The sequence below is a fragment of the Sprattus sprattus genome (genome assembly GCF_963457725.1).
Source record: "Sprattus sprattus genome assembly, chromosome: 9".
NCBI classification, from domain to species: Eukaryota; Metazoa; Chordata; class Actinopteri; order Clupeiformes; family Clupeidae; genus Sprattus; species Sprattus sprattus.
Genome location: NC_137928.1, coordinates 24,124,242 through 24,142,400, shown reverse-complemented (window position 1 = coordinate 24,142,400; position 18,159 = coordinate 24,124,242). Strand labels below are relative to the sequence as shown.

The following is an 18,159-nucleotide window of genomic DNA, read 5'->3' as shown; positions in this document are numbered from 1 at the left end:
CCGAGAAGCTCTGCTCACACTGGCGGGGACCTGGTCGAGTATGCAACCATCCAGCCTAGCTCACACTAGCGCATGCCATTGTAGGCCTTTCCCCTAAGACTCTGGCCTCAAGGTACACATGCAGAAGCACCCCCTTTTTACTTCTCCTCCATTTACTGTCTTTTTAGTTAAACTCCTCACTTTCTCACAGTGCACTCCTTCAATGTGTCCTCAGTGTCTTACCCCTTGCTTTGTTTTTTTATTCCCTTCTTCCGGGGTTATATTTTCTTTTTCAGCTGTACAAAAGTGTACTTTCCAAGCTAAACAAACCAAATGGCTAAACAAGGCTAAACAAATCAAATAACTGAGAAAATACCACAGTGTTATTTTTGGGAGAACATATTCAAAATCACTCCATGGTAAGCAGGATACTTCATGGTTCAACAGAAACTTGCAAAAATGTTTTTAAAACAATGAAATGGATACCATTTTAGTGGAATCATTTTACTAAAACTGTTGGTACAATAAGAGTCGTCCTCGCCAATCATGTAATACTAACAACAAAAACCAAACAACTAATTTGATGATTTTTTTTCAGTGTGGTTTTGTGAGTGTTGTAAATGCATGAGTCTTTGCATGGCTTTGTGTAAAGGCATGTGTGGTGTTTTTGTAGTGTTACAATTAATGGGTAGATCTAAGAAAAACACTGATGGAGGCTCTGTATAATAATTAGATAGAAAAATCAGTCATCTTGAGTGGAGGCCTCACATGTTCTAGGCACCTTAAAAGATTTCCACTAATAAAAATACTATTTTAATTTAAACTAAAACACCTTAACAACTAAACCCAATAGAACATTTGAAAAGAGAAACACTGATCAGAGTACTTTTTATATAATACAGTTCAAAATACAGTTAAGAGCGTCAACTTATTGTTAATCTAGAGTTAACGTCAGCCTAAAGGCTAGTTTTGCTAGCGACTGCAATAAACACAAACACTAAAAAGAAACTCTTAGGATCAAGTTTTATTCCACAAATTAAATGTTTCAGGTTCAGCTAGACATGAACTCAGCTTTAGATTATAACGAAAGATCTGATTTGATAATCACAACAAATTATAAGAAAATAGAACTAGTTACATTTGATTCATAGTGTTGGAAACCTTTCCAATCTTCACTGTTAAAAAAAAAAAAAAATCCATTGTATGTTCACACTACGGTCACCATTTTGTGTATAATACTTTATACTTACTAATAACTGTCTACTCGAATAACTGTATACTTACACCTAGCAAAGTAAGTGATTTGTATCTGAGAGCTGGATTTATAGAAGCCCAGACCATACACTTGAAATATCCATTGTGTGTACATCCTAAGACAAAGCCTTTGCACAAGAGAACGTCAGGTAAATCAAATCAACTCTTTTTTGGGGTTACATCAAGTAAAAAGTTACTTTACGAGGCCTTACGGTTTTTCACTATAACTAGCAGAATAATACAACAACTAACTGGCAACAGATTTGCCTTGAAAAACACCAACAGCAGCACAGTTGAAACTGATAAAAGGTAGATCACTTGATAACTGATGTATTTCAGCAACATATTTGGTGGCATCATGCTGTTAAAGCTATTTTAAGTTGTCTGACTCAGACCATAGAACTACACATTGAAGACCCTGGGCTGCTAGTGGGAACAACCGGTGTGTTTATCTGTCCTATGACCATCTGCCATCAAAATGAATTTGAGTATGTTCTAAAAGATAGTAATAAAACTGTATAATTTTATGATGACATTATTCAGAGTAGTAAGACAGAAAATAGGGAAACCAGGTATCCTGATTTCAGGAGAAATTGTTCCTGACCTGAAATAAACTATTTCAGGACTCAGCCTTGCTATGTGTTTAGGTACAATAAATGGGCAGTAAAAATTACTTTTAGAGTATTTAAGCTGTTCATCTTTACAATGTGATACAAATCTGTACAATATATATTTTGTGGGACTCTTCTGACCTACATAATCAGCAACTGAAAAATTCCAGTCAATACAAATATAGACAGAAAGAGACCAGCAACATTGCTTGATTCTAGACGTTTCCTCCATAGTGACGGTACCTGTAGTCCTTTGTTTGTATATATCTGGCATCTTACCCTAGTGTGTAAGATCTTCATCCTCTGCATCCTGTAGTAATCTGATGAAATTTCACCTATGAGGACTTAGTGCAGTTTGTCATAATGTCTTTTCTTTATGAATACTGCACTGCTCACAGGGTGGGAGTCATCCTTCTCGTAGATGTAAAGATACTTGGAAAGTCTTTGTAAGTTATATTCATTCTCATATCCATTATTCTTTTCCCCTTTCTGTTCATTCATAGTGCTGTTTTCCTTCTGAAAACTCGACAATTTGGAAGGGATCAGTAGTGTCTCACGACCAAACGACCAAAGGGCACCCATTTTCTTTATTTTCTAATTTACGGGTACCACTTTATTTTAAATGTGGGTTATGGGATGGTGAACAAGCTATCCGTTACTACCGTAAAACTTCCTATAATGACTTCAATAAAGTCTCAATTAGTCACTAGTTTCTTATTATGACTGGATAAAATGTTCAAATCAGTCAAATAAACTGTGGTCTTTAATAAAACCCAGGTCAAAAATGTCTGTACCATTTTTAGGCTATCATGCTATGACTGTTTAGATCATCAATGAGCCTGCCCACTGTTTCTTCTCTCTTGGTCAGATTCCATGTTCCAAATTCATGTACTTCCCCTATCCCCTCGCCCATTTCACTACCAAACTTACCTTTTGCTTATTTCAGAACCTTTGTGGGCACATGCATCCGGATAGTTCTCTTAGATGCTGCTTCAAAACCACAGTATCTTCCTTTGGTAGAAGGAAAGGGACTTAAGTGCCACAGCACAGGCTTTGGGTCCTAGTTCCTTTAGTAGGCGTTTGGGGCCAGCACTGATGCCAATGTGGGAAATATGAAACTCATTTCCCAGTTTTCTCCTCCTAGTGGGATTGGCTTCCCTTTCCCATTCTCAGCCAACTCCTGTATCTCGAGTGTTCCCTCCCCTTTGAACCTTTAACCCACACCGAGAACCTCATCAGATCCCCGTCAGTGGCCGCTTTGCTGAAGTTTACCTACATCTCCATTATGGCGTATGGCTAACATCAACATGTGGGAGCATATCCAGCCTAAGGCATACTGCATTTGTTCCTTTGCCCAGCATTTACTTGCTTTGTAGTTCTGCTCTCTCTTCTGCTTATAGTACTGAGCGTCTTGTCGCCCTGTCAGAACTCGATTGCTTGTATCATTCAGCCATACGCAATCCAGGACTTTAAATCTCTGCCATTTAAAGTTTACTCTCCAGCCAGAGACCATTTTCTATCGGTATATCAGATAGAGATAACCTTTAAAAACAGAACGTAAATAATTTGTCCATGATTACCCACATTTTGAGCACAACAAATAACTTACCCGGTTTTCCACACACAAAATGAGGCATTTCAGCAAATGTTGCAAATGTTTTCATTACTACTACTGATATAATTAAGGGCAGTTCTGGCCTTGAATAAACTTCAGTGACCTAGAACCTTCAGGTGGGCAGCATCTGTACACGATTAATGCCTATGCAGTGAATTCCTGTAGGATCCCCTGCAAGGCCTAAGCCAGAAGCCTTGCCAGGTACGATATGCCTGGTCACAGGATGATCTTGTTCATTTTTCTTTTTTGCTCATAACATATAAATAATAATAAAATACTGTTAATATATGTCTGCCATTATCCAAGCTGAATGGATCAACTATCTTCTGGTATCTTCTTGGTTAGAGTGCATCCTCTGGGCATTCACAATGCATCACTGCATAATCCCCCAATGTGCAGAATATTCTGACACAGTGCCCTATGATGGGTGTCAGGCCGTTGGCCAGAGACAGATCGTGATTAATGTAGCAGATCAATAATCAGTCCTCCACATTTGGGGCGCGATTCAAGGCTAAGTATTCTTTAACAAATGTATAAAATTAACTTTGGTCTAAATTCAAAATCACTAGATAATTATAAATATAGAATTAAGATTGTATTATGATGGCAGATTTTTTTTTTTTTCAATGGTCTGTACTTTTTTTAATGTATTTAGGCTTTGGGATAAATGTAAGGGGAAACATGCAATGTAAATGGGCAATATGTTAGAGTGACCATATTCTCATAAAAATAATAAATCACATAAAAACACACCTGGCTATGGGGTATTTGGGGTTCCATAAAGAGAATATGTCTTGGAAGAAGAAGACATCTTTTAACCCTACTACAGTGTATTCATGGTATCCATTACCATTACAATTTCTCAGTGTATTACAAATCAGTAAGAGGCAAATTATACAATGAGATTTAAATCAAAAATTTACCTGTGCACACATTAGTGTATCCTGGACCCTGCACAATCGTGCTATTCAGTGCTTTACCTTTCTGTTGCATTAGCTGACAGCAGCATTCAGACAGATATAAGCAGATTGGTCCAAACCAAAAAATGACACTGAGATCAGATCAGATAACCTACAAGAAACTTTTCATCACCTAATATTAACAGACAGATTACTCGATTCTTCTTTTTTTATTTAACTTTGGCCATCTCAATAACCCATCATACAATGGGCATAGCACCAAGGCTATTTAAAAAAAAAAAACATTCCAGACACTAGCTGTGCCAGCTAGACATATACATTACATATAAGATCAAAACATATCACTCCTTAACAGAGTGGTGAAGCTACGGTTTTGAATCAGCTAGCAAGCAGAAAGCTTGATGTGACACTTTTAAAGTCTGATGAGTACATGCATTGTCTCATCGCTAACAAACTAAGCTAACATAAGATGTACCAAATGTAACCTTTTGCATAAAGTATGTCATCTCCTAACACACACTGTGAAAGTCCTTTATTGTTAGTTTACCACAACAGATAGTTCTGTTAATTAAACCAGCTTTCGTTCAGAGCAATATAAATAAGACTTTTCTTTGATGCACAGACAACTTGGCAAGGTGACAGACAAACTGTATGCACCACGTCACATGAACTCATGGGTAGATGTGTGGCATTAACCTGTAAAGTGAGTGAATGCTCTAACGACTAGAAAAGCGCTACATAAATGTAGTCCATTTAAATGATAATAGGTTGAGAATAAGCGACTTCCAAAACTCCCACTACTGGTGGGAATGTAAATGCACTCTTTGTCCATTTCATTATTTTAAGAATTTGAGTGCATTGTTGTCTCTATGTGGCGTCTTTGTGTCTCTTTCTACAGAACACTGGGAACCGTTTCGAAGAGCTATCAACCCCGGCTGAATATGTGAGCTACCATCATGCCTGCAACCAGGATCACCGTATTGAGATACCGCCTTCCTCCGCCCTCACTCCCATCACCCTCTTGCCCCAGAACCCCTATCCTCCACAGCCTCCCAACCCACCCATGTACACCTTCTCCTCCAACCCTCCTCCCTCTGTTGGTCCCCCTGTTGCCCCCCGCCCCCCATTTACCTTCCCTAAGGAGCAGTCTGTTTGAGAGCCTGAATGGCTCAACCATGTGCTGTCCTGCTCAGGAGAACATGTCATGACAGCATTAACAGAACACAACAGTATAATTATACTGTTTCCCATCTACAAGGTACCATAGAATATATGCCTCATTTATGCTCATCCTTTCATTTGGACCGCATGAAAGTGTGTGGGCGTTCTCTCCCAGAATGGTAACAAGTGTTTGTGCATTGTGGACCTTAATCCTTAAATATTGTGCACTGCATGTTACAAAGACTGTCATTAGGGACCCTCACCATTCTGTTTCATGCTGGAAACACTGCCGCCCCCTCACCTCACCCAGACCACTTCTCTTCCCTTGTGTTCCAGAACAATCATGAATCAGTGTTGTCATCTCCCTGGTCTCTGCATTGTCACAGTTTCCTTGCATTTATACTTGTCTCTTTTTACTTTGCCTCTCAATCCCTGTAAAGTACACACTGATGTGTCATAGGGTTTTTTATTTTATTTCCTCCTGTAGTCGTAGTGATTCATTCATTTTTATTGATTGTCTCACTTTTGTATGCTCCTTCACGTTTATGTTTTGCACATTACATTTGCTTGCATCACAGTGTATATTATGTGTGGTTCAGTGTGTACTAGTGAAAGCACATGACCTTTGCAGTAGTCCCAATTAGCTTTTTTTAAATCAAAATAATGACATGGACGCATCCCTACAGACATAAGCCACAGGATAATTACATGGGAAATGACAGTGCCTGTTACCCTATGGTTTCCTCAACACAGTTTAGCAATTTACACTCAACAGAGATACTAACAATAACAAAACATCAATGACAGGAATTCCATGTGTCGACCAAATGTGGTTTCATGATGATGGAATTGTTATCTTACAGGTGTATAAAGAAGGTTTAGACAATTCGTCCAAAATATAATTTAAGTCTGACGGCATAACAATTGTGTGCAAAAGTGTTTTTCTGTTTCGGGCATTGTAATGCATTTGTCTTAGTTGTTGATCAGGCCTAGATGCCCTCAAGATGTATCAAGATGCATAATATTAATTATTGGGAATCATTGCCGTTTCACTGTTCCCCAGAATAATATCTCCATTGTATGTCTACTGTACTGCATCTTTGATGTTCTTCAAGGAAGTCCAGCAAAGGCTGTGAATGTTGTCTTCACTAACTCATAAGAGGTAGAATTAAGGGCTCTATTTCAGTTTCATTTCTATGGGTGAAAGCTTCTCTACATGGTAAAGGAGGGAAAACAGCACGCTTTCTGTTCTAACATCTTCCACTTTGTTGCCAAAGAAATAGAGCAATCCATATTCACTCTTGTCAAGTTTACATCCATCAACTTCCATGTGGAGGCAAATCATGAGAAAATCCAAAAATGTATTAGATCATCCTACCTTCATCAGTGGATGCAGTAAGCTTATGGTCCTCATCTGGGACATTTGTCCTTTGAAAAACCATTACACTGATATGGAAGTTCATTATTGTTGTGGAGCACAATATTTAGAAGAGGCAGAGGGGACGATCAGTGCAAATGACAGCGTGACATACGTAGAAAACAGGCTGAAGAAAAAGCAAAGCCTCTTCAAATTGTTGTGAAGTGAGTGAAGAGTGGTACGAGTAGAAAGATATTCCAAAACCTTTCAGTGTTAACAGAGTAAAGCTGAAAGCACATGCCACAAATGACAAATACGATGTCCTCTCAGACAATCTGTACAGCACACAGTAGATCTCACATTATTTTGCCATGTCAAATGTATGTTATAAAGACAAAAAATGTGTTTGTGTTCAATGTGAATAACAAAAAAATTATTGTAGAGATATTGAAGGTTGTTAAAATGTGAGCTTTACCAGTGGTTATTTGGTTCGGTTAAATTTGTGAGGGTACATATTGTGTGGCCCTGTTGTCTTGTATTGTTTCCTTTCCTTGAATGTGTTAGTGTTTTCATTAGGTCCACCAATTTGTTCTGGTTAAAGTCACTGAGGTGTTGAAGGATTGATTGAGTTCTCTTCATGTTGCACATAATTAATAGTTGTTGCTTTATCTGATTATCACAAATCAGTCATCACTTACAACTAGGTCCCTTTGCTACTTTTCACTATAAGTTTTTTTTGTTGTTGTTTCTAAAGCACATACCATTTATATTGCTTTTATTACTTTATCCGCCATAGTTTTGTTTACCATCTTAATCCTTTTTATTTTGTACATACAGATTGATGCATCTCAGCTAAATTTTCTAACACATATGAATTATATATCTTTGATTATGTTTGTGAAAGATGAATATCGTTGGAGTTTACAGTATTGTGGAAAATGAGCTCTTAGTCATTGTGTCTATTACCACTGCTAGAGTTCTTAAGTTCATGCAAGACATTTCAACTTCTGGTCTTTTTTTTACATGGGACTATGTCTGGTGTAAATATTAACATACTATTCCAGATGTGTTAAAGAAATTAATGCAGTTTAACATTAAACGTCACACTGTTAATGATATCACATAGTTGCGTTTCTGATTTCTTTCTAATTGAAGAAGCACAAAAAAACTAAGAAGAGCTTAATTGTGAGTTTTTTTTAATGCCACTCTTGGCTGCAGCTTCAAAATGTGTTGACTCTTTATCAGGCAGAAACCAAGTTAAAAAATCTCAAATTAACCTTTTCTTTTGGTTCCTGCATACATTCGGATTTCTTGGTAAGAATGTCCACATTCAAAAGTGTATAGAAATACAGATATATTCAAATGTATATAGACATTACATATGTTGCATATGGCTATGGTATAGCTGGAAATGAGAGATACAAACATTTGATAATTATAAAACCGACAGCTCCCATTTTCAGTGTCATATATAAGTCTTTCATCTAATTAAGTATTAAGGATGAGATATATACTTCTATGGACGAATAGCTTTGACAGATGCGGGAACATTTATGATTCTCCAACGTTTCTGGGTGTTTAAAAGCATTAAAAAAAACCGGATTGACGTAGATGGATAGTTGCAAAATTTGGGAGGTGCACGTCAGGCCACGGAGAGGTACTCGAAGAGGGTTTGCAACGACGGAAAGGGCTCTCCATGTCTATGTGTCTTCGTAAACGGATGACCATAAATAAGGCTTTAGCTATGAGAGTTTATGTTTCAGAGCCAATTGGCAAACAGGTGGCAATTTATTTGCACAGAAGTCATGACATAATACACGGAGTTTATAGAATTACAATAGTTATGCAAAAGCTATTTGCTAAGAGATTATGGTACAGCTTCAATTTCAGACTTTTAATGAGTCAGTTGGAGGAAGAGACACTGTTGGACCGGGCCCAGAACAGTGCCCTAAATGTCCAGAGGTAATAGCTAAAATAGGATTTGTCAGAACTCAGAATCATCAATGACAAGACAATGAATAAAATAAAATACGTAAGGGATAACGACCGACGAGCTGTACAGTTCTACAAAGGTAATGGACGCTGCGGGGCAAAGAACTCCACGACGCGTAGCGAAGTGGAGTTGCTCCGCGCAGTCCATTACCTTTTTAGAACTGGACAGCTCGAAGGCCGTTATCCCGCTTATCTCCCGTTTACAACATCCAAAAATGTTTTTATTATTATTTGTATTATTATTTAGAATTTCCTTTATCTTTAGGAAACGTAATATGCATAATAACCTGATGAATTCTTAATTTGAAGCCATAGCACTCCCGTTAGAGAAAGTAGTGCGTTTTTTGAAGAAAAAAAAAAACGTTACGTTGGTTGTCAATGGTAACCATTCAAGAGCATTGATATGGAACGGCGATTTAACTTTTATACTGGGACTACGTCCAAGGTGTCCGGTTATACGAACTTAATGTACACCCCATTAGCCAATCAGAAAACAGTATTTCGTTCCAGAGGGAGATAAATTTATAATAATCCTTCTAAACAGACATAACACATGTAACATTACAATGACCGAAGAACCTTTCTACTAGGCCTTTGTCCACCAGATAGGGATGGGAGAGTAACTGTCCATATAAGTCATCTATAGGGTATGTCTAAGCACCCCGCCTACACAGGGTTCCTGGAAGTGGCATAACCAGGGTGCGATTTGTCCAAAAACCAGAGGGGGGGATGTTTTTTTTTTTTTTTTTTTTTATCATGAAAAAAAAAAACAAGCAATACATATTTATAATTCTCTTCATATACATGCATCATATATGTCTATGATATGATAATCGCTGCTAGGCGCTCAGTTATTGTGCTCCCTCTCATTCACGTTGAAATACTGAAACCGAAACTTAAACTTTGAAACTGAAACGCAACTGTTTTGGACAGAACTCGCTAATTCAGTGAACAAATATTTTCATATTCATTGGACAGTAGCCTAATTAGCTGGCTTTGCTCATTTCCGTGTTTGTAATGTTATTGTTACAATGTATACATGTGTTTATGTGCATGGGGACGTTCGCGAATTCTGAGGATGCCGACAGTTCGGGTAAGATGAACAATTAGTTATTGCCAGCGATGTAAGCAAGTGTATGAAAACGCTGTCAGAACCTGTCTGTTTTTTCATTGTTTTTTTAATAATTGAGGGTTATGTGGGGATGTAAAAACCAGAGGGGGGGTAAATCCCCACCATCCCCCCCGGCAAATCGCACCCTGGGCATAACACACACAAGAAATGCGGGTATCCCTGCAATAGATGTTACAAAGATCTCCTAGCATACAAAGGAGCTTGTTTGCACCTACTCGAGATGTTAAGATACACTCTGACAGGCTGGGGGCGGTGCACAGTGGTCATTGCAATCTGACTCATCGCTGATCTTAACTAGGAAACACAGCACCACGCATTGTCAGAAGGAGAAAGAAACAATGCCAGACACAAAAAGAAATACCGTGATAAAAAGGCAATGCACCGCGGCACAGAGCGACCATACCACACACAGCACCGTAACAAAATAAATACACCAAAAGGATAAAATATGAGCCCCCCTATACTTATTTAAGTAATAAAATAAATCAATACACCATTTCAAAATAAAATTCAATAAAACAACAAACTAAAATTAATTTAGAAAATAATAGAAAATAAGAATGTCAGTATAATGGCTAAAATTTAAATTTCAAAGCAGCACTGTCAGTATTGGTTTCTCCAAACACAGTTTGACTTGGCATATTGCCAGCCTTCATCAGCTCACTTCCTGCCTTACCTGCCCTCACCCCTTGCCCTTGTCACATCTACTGCCCTAGACAGCTATGCCGCGTCGATGTCTGTGCCACATTTCAAGCTCTCCCCTCCATTAGCTTCTTTAACCCTAACTATTAGTCAACAGATTTGTAGCCCATGGGCTCGGTCTAACATGGATTATTGAAAAAGAATTAGACAGAAGTAGGGGAGTCCTAGAACATTTTGAACAGTGGTGGGTGTATCCATTATGCATTGTGTCATCATTGATTGCTGGAGAGATGGATGTGGTTAAAGGTAGGTCAAGCTGAGGATTTGTCACATCAGCACGCAGATATATAGACAATATGGGATTGATATAAGTACGTCACAAAGTTGAATATTTATGCTTTTCATGTGGTTTCCCAAACCGGTTTAATAACCTTAGTGCTGGGTACCTTTCACAAGTCAACTAAAACTATAGTGATAGTTTCACACTCAGACTAGAGTAGTGACTAAGTGTATTTTCAATCTACTGCATATATTACCATAGTCAACAGTAAAAAACTGTATTAACTGGTAACCTCTTCATGAACAGTAAAACAGATTTTAACAAGTAATTCGTTTTTTTCACTAGCATATATTTTTTTTAGATTAATATCGCTTGCCATACTTACATACATACCAGATAAGCAGCAAACTCAAAATGCTAGGTCGCAGGCTGGGACAACGTCTTAGCAGTTATAGTTGGTTAAATGAAAGCTTCACAATAGATTAACTCGTTATTATGAACTTCTTATTGTCTCTGAACATCATCTGACATCATGTAGAATGATGTAAGAGAAGGCAAAATTATTCCAAAGAATTTAACAGAATAATTGATTTGGTATTGCAGTTGCCCCGTATAGTGCATATTGTGTTCCTAAAACATTTTTGGCAAGATCCAACACGAGTATGAGGGTTTCAGTCATTTAGGACATACAGTACTCTGTCCATCTTTTCAGTCCTCAGATTGGTTTTGAGATATCTGTCAACCAGACATGCTAATACATCAATTAAAAACTATTTTAAGTCTTACATTCATTTGTGAACTGTGCTAAAAAATGTCAATTTGTTCAATTTAAATTTTTCTTTCAGCATTTGTGGAGCCATACAATGCAATGTAAATTAGGTGCTCATCTTCATATTGTTGAATTTACTTTTCAAGGTTAATGGCATTAACAATACATTAAATAAATACAAATAGTTATAAACTAATGAAAGGGTCTTTGGGTAGAAATATGGTAGAAAAATCACAAGAACAAGTATCTAATCTAAGCCATATTTGACGACCTTGCTAGCCAGACAAATTAACCATGACTGAATCCACATGGGTGGCACATACGTCATGTTTACAGGCTAACAGGTACCATAAAACATGGCCTTATATGTAAACTGCTCAGGGCTTCACCCTTCATCCATGACTCAGCAGTTAGATGTTTTTTTCTGTCTTTGCTGTTCTTGTTAGATCATCTGGTTCAAATAGGCCTTTGCTGCCTCTCTGTGGAGAGAGAAAAACAACCCAAGAGTGAAATATGAGTCAATAAAAGATTAGGCTTCTCTCAAAAAGGCCTGGCAATTTCTGGGCAGTGGTCAGAAGCAGAGAGAACAGCTGGAACTGATTTTAGCAACAAACCATGACAGGCTAAGCAAAGTTCTTTTAGAATTAGTCATTATAGTCCATGGGCCAGACAACATATTGGTACCATCTGAGGGGGCAAAACTTTACCTATGCTAAGTTGTTTGTAGGACTGATAAAAGTCTATTAATATATGATAACCCTTGCACAAAAGCAGCTTTTCATATTTTTGGGCTATATAACCGTTTTCAGTGATCAGCGCTTTAGCTAAATTTCCCCAAATCACACATGTGCTAATATCATCTTAACAGTGATATAATTTTGGTCATTATCTCAATTATTTGTAAATTATTCGAATAAGTCAAATGTTGCAAATAGACAAGTCCCAACCCTCCGTGCCGGATTCCAAGGAAAGTGGGTGGACCACAGACGATGATGGGAAGTTGGTGATTGAGTGGACATGTCTCACCAGATATGTGCAAACTGCAAACCTGTTCTGATCAACCCAGTGAGAAAGAACCCACTGTCGAGTGAACAGACTCAGATGACGGTCATGGTGACTGACTCCTAGGTTGAGGGTGTGGACCTAATATATCCCAATATGTACAGTTCTAATTCTATCTAACAGGCAATGTTAAATAGCCCTTCTATTCAAACCATCAGTATTGTTGTTACAAAGAACATGCCAATTGATGTTAAAGAAGCATTCCGGATCAATTGCTATTCGCTAACGATATGCTAGCGGCTAAAACTAACGAAATCTCTTGAAATGTGCTGACTTTGACATTATGACAAACTAGTTACTCAACAACTGTCCTAACACAGTCAAACATCAAGCAAGTGCAACACAAGAATAAGCAAGACAGCAAATAAGCTACTAGTTCGGCAGACAGTAGAAAGCCGGGCGGCGTCAGGCAATCCTACATTTAGCAGTTATATGCCTATGGACCCTGGTATTACAATGGCACAGAGACGATTCTCCATATTAAAAGTCATTGTAGTGCCCCAATTCTTTTCAAGCTGTTATTTTAAAGTAAAATTGCTAATCCTAATCCTAATCCTGAAGTATAATTGTTGCATACTGTTACTTTAAGTGAGCATGTTCAAGTGTAGCATGTGTTCAGGTGTAGCATCATCTGGACATATGCACTGTCAGACCACTAATTAAACAGTTTTACATGTAATGTACGTTTTGAAGGACTGGTAATACGAAAAATAAAACAAAACTATTTTACATGCCACAACATTGTTTGCCTGTATCATGTGTAGTTTTATCATAATTATCATCTTAACAGTGATATCATTTTGGTCATTATCTCAATTATTTGTAAATTATTTCGTATAAGTCAAATGTTGCAACTAGGCAAGTCCCAACCCTCCGTGCCGGATTCCAAGGAAAGTGGGTGGACCACAGACGATGATGGGAAGTTGGTGATTGAGTGGACATGTCTCACCAGATATGTGCAAACTGCAAACCTGTTCTGATCAACCCAGGGAGAAAAAACCCACTGTCGAGTGAACAGACTCAGATGACGGTCATGGTGACTGACTCCTAGGTTGAGGGTGTGGACCTAATATATCCCAATATGTACAGTTCTAATTCTAGTTTATCTAACAGGCAATGTTAAATAGCCCTTCTCTTCAAACCATCAGTATTGTTGTTACAAAGAACATGCCAATTGATGTTAAAGGAGCATTCCGGATCAATTGCTATTCGCTAACGATATGCTAGAGGCTAAAACTAACGAAATCTCTTGAAATGTGCTGACTTTGACATTATGACAAACTAGTTACTCAACAACTGTCCTAACACAGTCAAACATCAAGCAAGTGCAACACAAGACAAAGCAAGACGGCAAATAAGCTACTAATTCGGCAGACAGTAGAAAGCCGGGCGGCGTCAGGCAATCCTACATTTAGCAGTTATATGCCTATGGACCCTGGTATTGCAATGGCACAGAGACGATTCTCCATATTAAAAGTCATTGTAGCGCCCCAATTCTTTTCAAGCTGTTATTTTAAGGTAAAATTGCTAACCCTAACCCTAATCCTGAAGTATAATTGTTGCATACTGTTACTTTAAGTGAGCATGTTCAAGTGTAGCATGTGTTCAGGTGTAGCATCATCTGGACATATGCACTGTCAGACCACTTACTGAACAGTTTTACATGTAATGTACGTTTTGAAGGACTGGTAATACGAAAAATAAAACAAAACTATTTTACATGCCAAAACATTGTTTGCCTGTATCATGTGTAGTTTTATCATAATGATTGTGGCCTAGTGGTCTAGGTTCATTAAATACAAACTGAGGGACTACTATTTAGTTAAATATAACTTAATATTGTATTTGAAGAGAGAACCACAAAATATTATTATTTGAAACTGCACATTTCGCAAAAGTAGACTATATATCCTTATAAAATTGACAATGTGAACTGTTCAAGTACATAGGAGCCCATTCAAAGTATTTATTGGTGGGTTTATTTCAATGGAGATGAGATAATAGTATAATGGTACAGTTATACAAGATGACTGGAGCATTCATCTTTCCAGTTAGCCTGATATGGGTCTCTATGTTCAAGAGGTGAAAACCACTAAAAAGCTGCCACTCTGAAAGGGTCATCACATCAAAACATAATCTAGGGATGTATAACATTTTAAAAATAGCAACTAGACTTTGCCCACCCAGATGGTACCGATATGTGAAATTTCAGGTCCGGGCCCATGGACTATTAAGGTAGCAAGCCAATCAGGCATTCTATCAGTCCATACAACACTAAGGACATCCTTCACTGATTTGGGCGTTATGAGTAAGTGTGCAAGTCTTTCTGTGGCTGAGAATATCTGTAAGGAACACATAAAGCATACAGTTATTTATTTGTTGCTAATTCCAATAAAAGGAGGGTACATTTCTCCGTTCGAGTTGTTTCTGCAGCTACTCAGATATTGTGTGACACAGGGGCAAGGCCAAATGCACGTGTTTTGATGGAGAGTGGAACAAACTATGATTACCCACAGAAATCTCAAACCTATGTAATGACTAGAAACTTGATTTTACAAGTCAAATTTCACAAATAACTGTGTTGTGATTCAAAAAGGATTTCATAATCCCGATGATTTTACTTCCCTGGGTTGCCTCTACACAGAAACAGAGCCTAAGTGTTTGAATAGATTAACAGAGTATTGCACACGACTCATGGCAAGTCATTCAAATGTTCACATCTTTCAAACATTGTTAAACTGCTCTCTTGCAGACTAACCTCTGTATTCACTCCCACTGAATAGTTCTGACATAGCCTGATTTGTACTAAAGGCATGTTGTTTCTTCTCATCCAAACAATCTACTTTTGGCACCCATCTGGTTGCAGAGAATAAAAGCCTCCTTGAAAGCCACAATGTTGTCTGCTAAATAGCCAAGTGGCTCTGAACTGAGAACATTGGTCTGTAAACAGGTGGTTTTCCTGACTGGTTCTAGGCTAAAGTGTATGCCAATGGATAAAACAAACCTTTTCAATATGTACTTATCTGAGGGTCTGTGATTTTAAACAGACCATGCTGTCCATGCAGGATTGTGAGGGGAGCAATAAAGGGCACGTAGTACGTGTTTCAACTGGCCCTGCATGGCGTGCATCGCTACACAACTCAATGTCAGACTTATGCTAAACAGTAACATTGTCTGACTGCCTTTCTACACTTGCTAAGCAGCAAAGGTTCTAGCTGACTGACATTTACCTCTGAAGATTAAATGCCTGCTACATGATTACTCAGTGACCTTTCAATATGGATTCAAATATGGTGGCCTGGTTCTATATGGCTTCTGACACCAAAGTAGATAGCACAAGAGGCTGCTACATGGATCATTTGCTCACTATGGGTCAGACTGTTTATTACGGCAGGATAATGTCCTCCGCCACTTAGCCAATGCCAGTTTTTCAGTGAATATGTGGATTAAGGAAATGTATTCCCAACACGACACTCCCAACACGACACAGAAGTGGATGGATAAATGTATTGAACAACACATATTAAAACTGGAGATGCATTTTTGCCAGGATGCAAAGTGTAATTGAATTGTCGCATCAGAGGACCAGGATTTTCTTAATCTCTGCAAGCTACATGGAGGTAAATGCGTCCACCTACGGAAGAATGGTGTGACACTTCTACCCCCTGCTGGAGGAGCCGGGCAGAAGGCCTCATGTTGGCTTAGTATTAAAAATGCCTGCATGTGCCATGTGTTTACAATTGTGTCAAATGATACATAGCAACCATCCATTCAGCAAAGGTGCAAGCTCAGCATGAACTCAACCTATAGTTTACATAGATAATACTTATTTCAAATGACAAATGTCAGAGCCATAAGGAAAAGAGAGATGCGCTACTTCCATTGACTTAGATGGAATGATTATTCTCCTTAAATAGGCGACACACTGGAGTTGGAGTTAATTCTTTCCAGCCCCCGATAGTGATAACATATTGCAAATTTAACAATCTATTTCGAAATAGTAGCCTACTGTTCTTCCTTGTTGCAGCCCCGTTATGAAGTGCCCTCAAGTCAAGTCAAGTCAGTGACGGCTGGTCAGATGCAGCTGATATGACAGACAGAGGGTGGAGAGGATAAGCCAAAAGAGGAGAAGAGAGTGCAGGCGTTAGTGGTACCAGGTGCAGAGGATATAGAGGAAGAGCAACGGAGAGAAGAGAGTGCAGATACTGCATACCTGTCACGTTAACATGACTGAAATCTGTGAGGCTGCTTCTAGTGTTCAAATCCACTAGAAGCAGAAGCGGCACCAAAAAACAGGTGGAATAAAGTAGAAGAAAAGACCTACAGATGCATTCCGCAAAGAAAATGAAAAGTATGAAATGCTTAACAGTGTGAATTGCTCAAGAGAACGTGCTCAGGGGTATAACTGTAATACGTACACTTATAAAAAATCTCTGCAAAACAAACAAGGTATGATTATGTATGTTATGCATTAAAAATTAACTTTTTTAATAAATAAGAAAATATATATCATAGAATAAATAAATATTGTGTAAATACATATAAACGTACATAAATTTATTTATTTATTTTTTGTACCAAAAGATTGGTGGAAACTCTTTAATTTTGTACTGTGATACAGCCTCAAGAGAGATAGACAGAGGCTTCATTCAAAAGTTTCACCTGTGTCTCATCAGGTCAGCCATTGTAACATTTCAGTTTTTATATCCTCCATAGCATAAGGGGAGTCACCCCATAGCCCCATCCCTCCATGAATATGAGGCCCGTCTTCATGAAGGTAAGGAATATCAAAGACACTTTAACGTGCTCCTCATTCAGAAGGACACAGTGAGGGATGAGTGGAATGATTCAGGGTGCAGGGTGTTCTTGCTCACTCTAGACCGGAGAGAGGTGAGAATACTCATTCACACCTCTCTCAGGTAATTTCATCTAACAGTATATTCAACCAGAAACTCTTAAGATTACATTTCATTGGATTATGGATTATTGACAATCATTATTAACTCTGATCCTTAATTCAGATTTTTTCAACTCCTTCAAGTTCCAACATGATTGTTTAGAACATCCAATGGTATGTAGGCTACTGTTACCTGGATTTTGTTCCGAATGTTCCGATTTTGTTCAGAATTGATGCTGAAAAAATATGCCTTTAACTAAAATGTATTAAAAAATAAGTCTTCGGTGCCGCAGCTTTCCGCATCTGTCCTCCAGATAAGAAACAGTTATTTACATGACCTGCACATTTACAACAATGATGACAAAAAGTCATGCTGTTTTAAAATCTCAATTTCCTAACAAAATGTATATTATTTATATTATATTCAATGTTGTTGTTGCTGTGGTTGTGGTGGTAGAGGAGGATGATAATGGGGTGGCTGCAGGGGG

The 18,159-nt window shown here is 38.1% G+C and overlaps 1 protein-coding gene across 1 annotated transcript in view; it reads left to right on the top strand.

Moving 5' to 3' along the window:
* The window catches only part of nectin1b (nectin cell adhesion molecule 1b), a gene marked incomplete at both ends in the record, with an annotated part of 52,760 nt that extends 47,225 nt beyond the window's left edge, over positions 1 to 5,535 (top strand). The window contains one exon of the mRNA XM_080845038.1: positions 5,278 to 5,535. Coding sequence (XP_080701164.1) covers positions 5,278 to 5,535 — 258 coding nt within the window. The remainder of the gene's footprint in view (positions 1 to 5,277) is intronic.
* Positions 5,536 to 18,159: the final 12,624 nt, after the last annotated feature.